The sequence below is a fragment of the Tupaia chinensis genome, unplaced genomic scaffold, assembly GCF_000334495.1.
Source record: "Tupaia chinensis unplaced genomic scaffold, TupChi_1.0 Scaffold000573_1, whole genome shotgun sequence".
Lineage (NCBI taxonomy): Eukaryota > Metazoa > Chordata > Mammalia > Scandentia > Tupaiidae > Tupaia > Tupaia belangeri.
This window is the reverse complement of record NW_006160087.1, coordinates 1,302,736-1,315,441: the sequence shown is the minus strand read 5'-3', so window position 1 is coordinate 1,315,441 and position 12,706 is coordinate 1,302,736. Positions and strand designations below refer to the sequence as shown.

Genomic DNA, 12,706 nt, shown 5'->3' with positions numbered 1-12,706 from the left:
GCCCTGCTGAAGCACCAGCAGGTTGAGCTGTCACTGTGGGCAGGAGCAGGCCCGGGGCTGGGGCACACCGGGGGCTGGGGAGTGGGTTTCACTAGCAGGCTCTGCAGAAAGATCTGGTTCATTGCTCGGGCAGGCCCCGCCTCAGCCCCACCTGACTGCCCGTGGCCAAGCTCACTCAGTTTACAGCATCTCATGACCCGCGAAGCCCTTCCTGCAAGCCTTGGTCTCCAAGCTCTGCCCAGCCCCACAGTCCCGGCCGCCCCACGAGACAAAAATGAGAATCATCACTGCTGAGCTTCAGGGTGCTTCCAGAGAAGGGGCCTGGGACTTGGCCCTGAGCGGGCCGTGAGGAGAGGATGCCCAACGCGTTCCTGCTGGAACAGCAACTGCGCAAAGCAGGCGTGAGCAGCCCACCGGGCGCGGCAGGGCCGGCGGTCAGCAGGTGTGTGTGGGGGTGGCGGGGCAGAGAGGCCATGGACAACTGAGGGAAGGACGGAGGCTTTCTTGCCCTTGGCCCTCCCTGCTTCTCGCTGGGCCTTCTGGGAGGTGGCCAGTGGGAAGGGAAATGAGGTTCCCGGCTCCTTTCACATTACTACTGCACCATGGGAAGTAAACGCCCCACAGGTGACTCCACTGTAAAGGGCGCCCTGCCCAGTGGTCGGCGCTGTATGCTTTTGCCTGGTCATGCTGGGAGCTCCGGCTCTGGTCCTGCAGCCCCCTAAGACCCTTGCGAGTGGCGCACCCACAGCAGCTCCCTGACGGGGCACTTCGGAGACAGGGGACTCACTGGTAAAGGTGATGTTGAAGCCCCTCTTGCCCGTGGAGTGGTCAGTCTGGAACTCGAGACGGGCCACGTGGCCACTGCTCGTGATGGACGAGGGCAGCTGGCTTCCCGAGAAGGTGCCTAGAACTGGGGCCTCAGCGGTGGCCCCGTCCTTGATGACCAGGAAATCAAACTGAGGCTCCACGTCGATGTCATTGAAGGCCAGGTGGATGCGGCTCTCGGGCCTGGCCAGGATGAGCCAGACGCAGTGGAGGTGGTTGCCGTAGTCGTCTGGGTAGTTGGGAGACAGGACGACCCCGGAGGGGCTGGTGAAGTTGAAGAAGCAGGAAACTGCAAGAGAAGAGCAGGGGAGGTCAGCAAGCGCCCCAGCTTCCTGCCCGGCCCTCGGCATGGGGGCTGCCTTCCTAGACTGGAGGGCAGCAGCGGGGAAGCATGGGGGGGAGGACTGGCGGGCTCTGACCTAGAGGGACACATACTTAGGCCTCTCGGGGCAGGGCACTGGAGGGCCCCTCTGCAGGACAGCAGAGGTGGGGGCTGGTCTCTTGTCCATTTCCCCTCCATCAGCCTCGGCCTGGGCAGGGTCTGCCGCGTTCAGTCCCTTGTGTTTGGGGGAAAGTGTCTCTCAAGGTCCAGTGCAGTCACAGGCCCGAGCCCTCAGCCTGGTTTGAGAGGGGGTGGAGGGGTGGGTGTGGGGCAGGGCCTGGCTTAATGACACCGCTGTGGCAAGCCCCAGGTGGCGGCCAGGTAGAGACGCTCAGAGTCCATCTCTCTCCTTCAAATGTGTGGTTTTTTTTTGAGAGGTTTTTGCTATAGGGCACGTGCGCTCGCCAGACAGACAGAGAGAGACAGAGACAGAAAGCGAGAAATCACCCCCCAGGGGGGATGGTCACACCGCAATCCCTTCTCCTCCACTCTCCTCTCGGGATCTTGGGCACGCACGCACATGCGCCCGGCGTGAATTTTAAGTCACTGGGTCCGGGACGTGAACCGCGGTCAACTACGTGGGAGTCCAGCGACATAGCCATTACGCTAACTGCTGGTTCCCTCTCCTTTAAATGTTTTTGACGGGGAAATGACAGGCTGACAGGCGTGCCGAGGGGGTTCTGACAACCCTCAGCTACGGCACCACGCCAAACGGGAGACTGCGAAAGGCAGAAGCACCATCTTTCAGAGCCCAAAGCCTCTGAAGAACCTGGTGCATCCCACCTTGTCACCCTGCCCATGACTTGATACCTTCCCTCCACCCCGGGGGTCTGCTCTTCAGAAAAACCTTCTCTTAAATCCTTTTCATGCCAGTTACTAACAGGCCCTGGAATAAGGATGAGGCAAGGCGAGTTCTGCAAATGGAAAAGCAAACGAGCAAAAACACCAAACCAAACCGAACGAGGAAGACGAAAAGATGAAACAATGCGACAACCCCGGCAGGGAAACACCGAGGTCAAGTGAGGGCCTCTCTAATTACACAAGAACCGCCATGATGACCAAGAAGTGTGCTCAGAGGGGTCCCACCAGAGAAAAGGGGTGACTATGAAAACGGCCCATTTCACCAGGAAAAGGTAAAAACGGAAGGTAAGAGCCAGTATTGCCGGGCCGCGTGGAGGTTCGTGCATGTGTTCACGCCAGGTGCAGAGCGAAGTCAACATAGTCCTTCTGGAAGGGAGTATCTGAATACTTACTAAGAGCCACACGACAATTCAAATACTCAGTAATCTCTAGAAATTAATTCAAAAGCAGAAGAGCCACGTGGTCAAAGATGTTTATAGTGACATACTTTTATTACAGAGAGCCATGTAAACCCCCACCGTGTCAGCTCAATAATGTGAGGTGAAGAATAGCCTTTAATGTGATGTTCTTCGCACGCAATCATTAAAGTGATAAATATGACCTGTTAGAAAAATGTTGAACATCATTTTAAGTAAATCAGCACATCATAAAATTATATGTGTACTTTTGATGATAGCTATTAAGTATTTGTTTATAGATGGATAAAGACTGGACAAGAGACCCTAAATAAAAACAGTACTAGGGTAGTAAGTTCTGGGGAGGTCTTTTTTCCTAACGAAATCACATTTAATTTTTTTTGGCAAAAATGCAGGAAATGCTACAGGGTCCTAAGTATGTTCTACTCCATGAAAGTACAAAGAACATAAAACCCAATATGGGTAAACAAGTACGTCTTTCTGTAGCATTTGCCGTGATGTTTGGTGTTAACGATGATAGCTAAGTAAATATCGTATTTAATTTGCTAATTAAAATGAAACAAAGATGAAAAATAACAAAATCACGTCTGTCAAAGGAAAAAGACTCGTAAACAGAGGGACGTGTGACTGCCTGCCGTGAGCGCCTTCCTGACCCTCCCAGGCACACCCACTCTCCCTTTTCCGCATGAGGGACTGCTTTGCAACCTGCTGTGGAAATTCTAGCAAGGTGTCTAGTCTCTAAGACACGCTCAGTCTCATTCCTGCAATCCCTGTATTTTTCAAGTATAGAAAACATTTGAGCCAAAGGGAGGGAAGGACACAAAAAAGCTTTTAGGTGTGCCAGTCAGGTGGTGTGGTAGTTAAGGAGGCTGGATCCCACATGGCCGACTAAGTGGTTCAAGTCCCAGACCTGGTGGCTTAAGAAACACGACAGGCCTATGCATATGTGTGTCCAAAATCCTAACAGGAGTGGAGGAAAAGGGCCTGTGGCCTGATGGCTCCCCTGAGGGATGCTTTCTCTCTCGCGTGCTCTAGCTCCAGTGAGTGCATGCACCCTATAGCAATAAAAACAAAAAAATTAAAAAAGGAAAGAAGAAGCTTACAGGCAACGCGAGATCTGGCCAATAGTAATGATTATTATAAATCACGGCAGGTTTACTGGGGCAGGCGCCATCCCCAGCACTTGGATCAATTACTCGGTCTGACGGTCACAGCACACGGCCAGGTAGGAACTGGCTCGCCCCACATTTGAAGACGAGACACAGGTGCGCGGAGGTCGGTAACCGGCCAGGGTCTCGCGGCTGTAAGTGCTAGCACCTAACTCAAAGCTTGTTCTTCGAGTCCAGGGACCAAGTCCGTAGCACCCCTCCAGACCATCTCCCAGTCCGAGAACAACCCCACCCACGGGCCCGGCTCTGCCAGTGGAGTGCGGGGGTGGTCCTGGAATCTGCTGAAACTGCACCTGTTAATTGCACCATAGAACTGGGGGGGCTCTAGACGACATGGATGCCTACACAGGCCTTTCCATCCCCAGCTTTGCAGTGGGCCAGTGGGGAGCTACGAGACAGCTGACAAGGAACCTTAACCCAAGGCAATGACCGTGAAGAGAGGCGGCCGATCGGGCCGGCAGGAGGTGTGGAAGATAGAGCAGTGGGTCCCACATGGCCAACTGCATGGTTTGAGTCTCGGACCTGGCAGCTTGGAAACCACACTGGGTGTGTGTCTGTGCATCCCCTCAATTCGGAGAGAAGGGACTGTGGCACGGCCATCCCTCCACGGGGGTGATTTTCCACTCCCCTCCCCTCTGATGAGCACGCACATCTGACAGCAAAAACTTAAAAAAAAAAGAAAAGAAAAGAAAAGAAAAGGACAAAGAAGGGGCAAATCGTGCGCCTGTCGACAAGCCCGAGGCGCACTGGAGACAAGCGTGCTGTGGAGGAGGGAGGCGGCCTGGGCCTGGAGGATTTACGCTCTGACATCCGAGCCCCCAGCCCCCACTCCACCACTCGATTACTTTCTTTTTTCTTTTTCTTTTATGATGTCAGAGGATGCCCGCATGCACATGACGGAGTGAGAAAAAGAGGGAGAAAGAACCCCCCAGTGGGGCCTGCTCACAAACAATCCTTTTTCCTCCAGATCTCCTGCCCATCAAGACTGTGGGCTTCTGAGCACAAGTGCCTGGCGGGTAAGCCACTGGGGCCAGGGCTTGAACCTGGTCAGCCACGGGGATCCAGCCTCTTCTGTACAATGCTGCTGCTCTGTGCGGCCAATCCCTCTTTTTTCTTTATAGCTGTTTTCCAGGGGGAGGATCTTGCAATTTGAGCAGCTGCATCTGGTAGCTATGCTTATCATGGGCTAAAATGACCTGTAACTTGTTTAATCATGTGCGTTTGGTTCCTCCCTCTACCCAACACATAAACAGATACTCTGTGAGTGCAGAAATAGGGTCTGGCTGGTTCCGCCGAATCCCTAGTGGCTCCTACAACGCCTGGCACATGGCGGGTGTTCGAGCGATATTTGATGAATGAATCAACGAGTCTCTAATGCTTGACTGAAACCATCTGAAAGGAAGATGGAAGAACACATAGGTCTCTCAACTCCATCCCAGGTCGAACCTCAACCAACAGAATCCACAAAAGAGGTGGACACACAGGTCAGGGCTAGAAACCAGTGAAAACTACTGTGCCATGAGCCTCATGGCGTTTCTCCTAGACACACTGCAGGCGTGGCCCTGAATTACGTAGAAAAGGGTGTGGCCAGGTAAGTTATAAACCGCACAGACAACAGAAGGCTGCTCTCAATTGGCAAAGGCCTCAAAAAAATACTATTCCGATAACACTGACAAAATACCACTTGGAGATGTTTTCTGTGTGAGATGTGGCAAAATGAGAAACTCCAATACGGAAAAGCTGTGGTTAATTAAAAAAAAAAAAAAAAGATTGGCAATGAGCAAATGAACCAATATAGTAATGAATCTCAGTAATTGCTATAAACATAGTTATAAAATGGAATGCAAGTGTAACAAATATTCCTTGGGAGAAAAGATACAAGCTATCACTCCTGCCCAAGCCCCAGGGTAAAATATTCCAGATCATACCGATATAAAAAGTAAAGCTGGAACAAGGAGATATGCTAATTTCCTCATCTTGCAAGAAATTGCGTTTTATAGTTTCTGTGGTTAATTAGAGAAATATAGGTTAGAGTGTGTTTTTAAAGATGTTAAGTGTAATTAGTAATAGAATGCAAAATAACTTATCTTCGAAATTACCAAAGGGGAAAAAGCAAAGCAGTCAGTTTAGGGGGAAAAAAAGTAACTCAAAGGAAACAACAAGGAAGCATCAAGGAGGGAATTGTAAAGTAAGATGTAAAAAAAAAAAGACAGAAATCACATGTTACAGTAAAATATTCAGGTTAATCACTGAGTGAAACAGAGCCCAGGGCCAGCCTCTGGCATGATGGACAGCTGGATCCCACATGGTCGATTATGTGGTTTGAATCCTGGACCCAGAGGCTGGAGAAACACACCAGTACGTGTGCATGTGTCCCCAAAATCTCAAAAGGAGGGAAAAAAGGAGGAGAAAAGATTGAGGTGTGACCATGCCCTTGGGGGAGGTATTTTCTCTCTCTCTCTCTGACAAATTAACAGAAGAAAACAACAACAAACCAGGGACTAGCAGATGGCATAATGGTTATCTTGCTGGATTCCCATGTAATTGACCATGGTTCAAGTACAGGATCTAGTGGCTTAAAACTCATGCCAGGCACATGTGCATGTGTGCCCAAAATCCAGAGAGAAGAATGGAGGAGAAGGGACGGCGGTATGGCCATCTTCCCCTGGGGGTGATTTCTCACTTTCTGTCTGTCTCTCTGGCAAGTGCACATGCCCTATAGCAAAAATCTCTCTTAAAAAAAAAAGAAAGCAAAAAAAACCCCAAATCATAACCCTTACATAGGAAAAAGGATGACTTTGACTAGTCGAAAGCAAAGGAATGGGTCAAATAGCTCAGGTTTCACATGAGAACAGTGTTATCATTTAATAATGCCTGGGTCCTAAGGATTCCTATTTAACTAATGGGGTAGATCCCAGGCATTACAGATTTTAAAAGCTCCCCAGGAGATCCCAAGTGGCAGCCAGGGTTTGAGAACTACTGTTGGGTGCAAATATGGCCACACATACACAAAGGAGTTTTAATATTAATATACAAACCTTGAAAGGGAAAAATGGAGGAGAAAGGATTGTGGTGTGGCCATGCCCTTGGGGGGTGTTTTCTCTCTTTCTCTCTTTCCCTCTCTCTGGGCCTGTAGACCTCTCCTTTCCATCTCAAGAGGTAACTCAGATCTGTTGCTACAAGGGCTGGAAAGGGAAGGGAGCCTTGTCCTACAAGGGTCTCACCTTTCTTGCTCTGGAAAATTACGTATGTATGTTACATAATGTTTCTGCCAGTGAACAGGAAGAGCCTGCGACTCAAGTGTCCCCAATGAAGCACAAAAGAAGAGTTCTGATTGGCTCTCAGCACTATCAATCATCCAGGCTGACAGAGGGAGATCACAAACCCTCCCTCTTCAGAAGGAGTTACAGGGGTTAAGCTCATGGGTGTTAACCTTGGGTAAAGTTTTAAGTCAGAGATCACTCACGCGGCCCAGACTTTTGAAAAATAATAAAGGTGGGAAAATCATTAATATGTGACTATGCAATTCTGTGGTTAATATTTAGGATTATAACTCAATACGATCTTGAGTAGAAAATAAAAGGGGCTTGTTGAAAACTCTTTGACTATGTCTCTTTTGGTGTCGTCACCACTGGTTTCATTACTTTAGCAAGGAGAACTCGATTACCCGGGGCCTGACAAGGCCAACGGAGACTGCACTTAGTCTTAGAGACCTGCAACGAAATCCAAAGACGGTATGTAAAATGTGGACGATGGCCACGTTCCAAAATGAAGATATCCTAGCTATAGTTTATGCCTCAATGCACTGAAACAGACACAATAAAATATACTAATCTGGATTCAAAAAGTCAACAAAGATAAATGGATCTGAGAAACAGTAAGAGTGTGTACGTGTACCTAAGACATGTACGTGCAAAACTCATATCCATCTACTCACATACTGATACACCTCCAGGGCACAACGAAAATTTTATATGTGGGGCCGGCAGGTGGCGTGGTGGTTAAGGTGCTAGACTCCCACATGGCCAACCATGGTTCAAGTCCCAGACCTGGCGGCTTGCTTTCTCACTCCCCCACCCCGGCTCAAATTAAAATAATAATAATAATAATAATAAACAAATACAATTAGATAAACAATTTAAAAAATTCTATGTGCAAAGATTTGGAAAATCAAATTCAGTCTAGAATCATACACAACTATGGTCTAGATTACAAAAGCTATAAAACTTTGCTGACAGATGAGAAAGAAAATGTTAAAATGGAGACATAAACAATGCTCCTGGATAAAAAAGAGTTCATATCCCTAAGATGATAATTACCCTTAAATTATAGTATAAATTTTATCAGAATTCCAGGCGAGAGTCACTTCTTTTTTTTTTTTTTTGGAACTTAAAATGATGGTAAGGTCACTAGTTGGAATAAATAGCAAATATACAAGCTTTCTTTGAGCTAGACGAAGGGGAATATCGTTAGCACACGAGGAGCGAGCTGGCATTCCAAGGGCATCACACGTTTTAACTCTTGAACCCTTACATCAGTCCTCTGAGGTGAGTGCTATTGGTAACCCCACTTGACAGATGAGGAAGCCGAGTTCAAGCATTCAAGTAACTGGCCCAGGGTCATGTGGCCTGTAAATGACAGTGTAGGGTTAAGGCACCCAGTTAGACTGTTCCAGAGCCCACGATGTCAACCATGACACCTATTTCCTCCCACTGGAGGGCAGGCTTGCCGACTCAGATACTACATATGAAGATATCTTGGCATAATGGCTACATTGCTGGACTCCCATGTAGTCGACTGCTGTTCAAGTCCCGGACCTGGTGGCTTAAACTCACACCAGGCGCGTGTGCATGTGTGCCCAAGATCCCAAGAGGAGAATGGAAGAGAAGGGACTGTGGCATGGCCAACCCCCTGGGTAGTGATTTCTTGCTTTCTGTCTTTCTCTCTCTGTCTTTCTGGCAAGCGCATGAGCCCTATAGCAAAAACCTCTAAAAAAAAAAAAAAGGTATTATAAAGCTGCAGTAATATAATTTTTTATTATATCGGCTTCATGAGAGAGTAATAGAATTGAAAAAGAAAGTCCAGAAATAAATCAAGTAATGTAAGAATTTTGTTTATGATGAAGAAGGCATTTCAAATTAGCAAGAGAAAGGTTGGTTGAGGAAAATATGAGCCTAGGTCAAATGGCTTATCAGCTGTTGAAAACGTTAGATCCCCACCTTAATCCATGTACCATAGAAGCATTAGAAGAAAATATAAGGAATATGTGTATAATCTCAGAGGTGGGGAAGGACTTTCTTAGCATCATGTGAAAATTCAAAATCATGAGAGAAATGACATTTTGAACTACAGAGATGGAAAACTTTTGGATTTCAAAAATCACCATAAACAAAAGGTAAGTAGTGAGGAACAAATGGAGAGGAAAAAGCTTTGCCAGTTACTACAGTTAAATATTTACAGCGCTTCAAATATAAAGAACCGCGAATCAATAAAAAGAGGAACACTCAGAATAGAAATACTGGGCAAGGAAATGATAAAACAATTTGTAAAATAATAAAGTTGGTCAATAAAAATGTGGACAAATGTACAATAGTGTTAAAACAAAAACTTAAAACTACAGAGCTATGGAGTTGGGAAAAATCACAGGGGACTTTCAGGTAGAAAGGAGAGAAGCTGGAGGGACAAAGACCAAGTAGTCAAGAGGCAGGAGAAAACCAGGAAACCGGATGTTGGATAGACAAGGAAAGAGGGTTTCTAGAAGGACGGCTGTCTGAGGACTGCCAGGCGCCATGTCGCATCTGGGCTGAAGACGGTCCACTGGGTTGCAGCAGGAGGCTCACTGGTGATCTCGCGAGAGCAGTACAGAGGCACGGGGACACAGAAGTCAGACGGCCACAGTCAACTAGGAGGTGAGGGACAGACGGGCCAGGAGACGCGTCTATCAGGAATGTGGGGTGTGAGAGCAGAGAACCGGCAGGAGGATGACACTTCTGTTTCTTCAAGATGAGGGGGACCGCCGAGGGGCGCAGGGCAACCTAAGGCTCCACAATGTGGAAGTGGCATGGGAAGGTCACTGAGTCACATCCTGAGGTCTGGACACGCTGGGTACGCAGGAACACACCCACGGGCCAGACTGGCTGAGGCAGGGGGTGCATCATGGCGTAAGAACCACGTTGGGGTGCCTCTCTCTCTCATGGAAGAAATAGATGAGCTTAAATCAATGAAACCTGAGAACATTTACATGTTGATGCAAAAGAACTGGCAGAAGGGGGAGTGGCTGAAGAGACAGGAGAATAAATTCCAGGAGGCATTTTGTCCTGAGAAGGCCAGAGGCCAGGACAGCTACAGCCAAGTGAGTGAAATAGCGGGCTTCAACCTAACTGGCCAGGAAACGGGTAAGGTGGGTCAGGAGCTACAGGTGAAAAAAACAAAACGAAGAAAATGCTAAAGAGACTGGAACTATCTGAGGTCCTCCTGGGTAGAAGTGGAAGTACTGTTTGCTAATGTGTGCTGAGTTGCAAGTAAAAATGATTTTTTTTCTGTGATGTTAATAGTGTGTGAAGGTCCCTGATCTAAAGCCTAAGTGGGGTATTTGAACTTTTTTTTCTTCTTGATACATAATGAGTAGGGGACTGGTTGTGGAGGAGAAAAAGGATTGGCCAGCTCTCTTCTAAAAGGTGGAAGGAAACGGGAGGGAAGGATGGGGGCAGGCTGAGGGCTGGGGCCTGAACTTTTGGAAGTGGGGGGCACTTCCTGTTAGTGGGAAGCAAGGGCATTTTTGAGAGCAAGGTGAGGAGAGGGGGATGTTCATGGAGCTAAGGAGACTGGAGAATGCTTGAGTTAGTTTCCATGACAGGGAGAATGGACCGACTTGAGAAACACAGATGGATCGGCCGGCGCCGCGGCTTGATTGAGATTGGTGACCATGAATTTAGAGCCGCGCCGATTTGCCTGGGTGGGTGATTTTCTCCAGCAGTGCTCACCCAAGCAGAAGTGGCCCAATCAGATCGTTTTTGCTTCATTGTGCATCTCTGGGCTGGAAAGTGAGGCAGGTCTGCCGATGAATACTCTAGCCAAGCTGGAAGCAGAGGCTTTACAAACCACCCTTCAATTTCTTTCGCCTCTTTCTGCTCAGAAGCTGTGTGTGTGTTAATTTTCATCTTGGTTCACTTTGGCACCAGGACTTGAAAGGTACCAGCTAGCTTCTCCGGTCTGAAGGGAACTGCAGGAGTTTCTCAAGGGCACACACCAGGGGTGAAGCCAGTGACCCGGCAGGGCTCATCCCTATTCCAACAAAATTGAGTTAACTTTAGCCGTGGTTCTCTCTGAGGAGGAGAATACTGAGGATACTTCTCAGAAATGTACACAGATTCCAAAAGAGTCATCAAAGATAAGTGGGCAAGACTGGTTGTGCATTTCCTGAGCACGCAGGGTGTCTCCCTAAGCCCACACAGATGCCACCTCATCCAAAGCCGTGAACTGTGCTCGACTCTTTGCATCTCTTCCTTCCTTCCTCCCTCCCTCCCTCCCTCCCTCCCTTCTTTCCTTCCTTCCTTCCTTCCTCCCTCCCTCCCTCCCTCCCTCCCTTCCTTCCTTACGCTGGGTACGCAGGAACACACCCACGGGCCAGACTGGCTGAGGCAGGGGGTGCATCATGGCGTAAGAACCACGTTGGGGTGCCTCTCTCTCTCATGGAAGAAATAGATGAGCTTAAATCAATGAAACCTGAGAACATTTACATGTTGATGCAAAAGAACTGGCAGAAGGGGGAGTGGCTGAAGAGACAGGAGAATAAATTCCAGGAGGCATTTTGTCCTGAGAAGGCCAGAGGCCAGGACAGCTACAGCCAAGTGAGTGAAATAGCGGGCTTCAACCTAACTGGCCAGGAAACGGGTAAGGTGGGTCAGGAGCTACAGGTGAAAAAAACAAAACGAAGAAAATGCTAAAGAGACTGGAACTATCTGAGGTCCTCCTGGGTAGAAGTGGAAGTACTGTTTGCTAATGTGTGCTGAGTTGCAAGTAAAAATGATTTTTTTTCTGTGATGTTAATAGTGTGTGAAGGTCCCTGATCTAAAGCCTAAGTGGGGTATTTGAACTTTTTTTTCTTCTTGATACATAATGAGTAGGGGACTGGTTGTGGAGGAGAAAAAGGATTGGCCAGCTCTCTTCTAAAAGGTGGAAGGAAACGGGAGGGAAGGATGGGGGCAGGCTGAGGGCTGGGGCCTGAACTTTTGGAAGTGGGGGGCACTTCCTGTTAGTGGGAAGCAAGGGCATTTTTGAGAGCAAGGTGAGGAGAGGGGGATGTTCATGGAGCTAAGGAGACTGGAGAATGCTTGAGTTAGTTTCCATGACAGGGAGAATGGACCGACTTGAGAAACACAGATGGATCGGCCGGCGCCGCGGCTTGATTGAGATTGGTGACCATGAATTTAGAGCCGCGCCGATTTGCCTGGGTGGGTGATTTTCTCCAGCAGTGCTCACCCAAGCAGAAGTGGCCCAATCAGATCGTTTTTGCTTCATTGTGCATCTCTGGGCTGGAAAGTGAGGCAGGTCTGCCGATGAATACTCTAGCCAAGCTGGAAGCAGAGGCTTTACAAACCACCCTTCAATTTCTTTCGCCTCTTTCTGCTCAGAAGCTGTGTGTGTGTTAATTTTCATCTTGGTTCACTTTGGCACCAGGACTTGAAAGGTACCAGCTAGCTTCTCCGGTCTGAAGGGAACTGCAGGAGTTTCTCAAGGGCACACACCAGGGGTGAAGCCAGTGACCCGGCAGGGCTCATCCCTATTCCAACAAAATTGAGTTAACTTTAGCTGTGGTTCTCTCTGAGGAGGAGAATACTGAGGATACTTCTCAGAAATGTACACAGATTCCAAAAGAGTCATCAAAGATAAGTGGGCAAGACTGGTTGTGCATTTCCTGAGCACGCAGGGTGTCTCCCTAAGCCCACACAGATGCCACCTCATCCAAAGCCGTGAACTGTGCTCGACTCTTTGCATCTCTTCCTTCCTTCCTCCCTCCCTCCCTCCCTCCCTCCCTTCCTTCCTTCCTTCCT

At 48.5% G+C, this 12,706-nt stretch overlaps 1 protein-coding gene across 1 annotated transcript in view; it reads right to left on the bottom strand.

Moving 5' to 3' along the window:
• Positions 1-12,706, bottom strand: part of CSMD2 (CUB and Sushi multiple domains 2) — a 565,338-nt gene that overhangs the window by 217,796 nt on the left and 334,836 nt on the right. Inside the window, 1 exon segment of the mRNA XM_027775561.1 lies at positions 788-1,114. Within this exon segment, the coding sequence (XP_027631362.1) occupies positions 788-1,114 (327 nt within the window).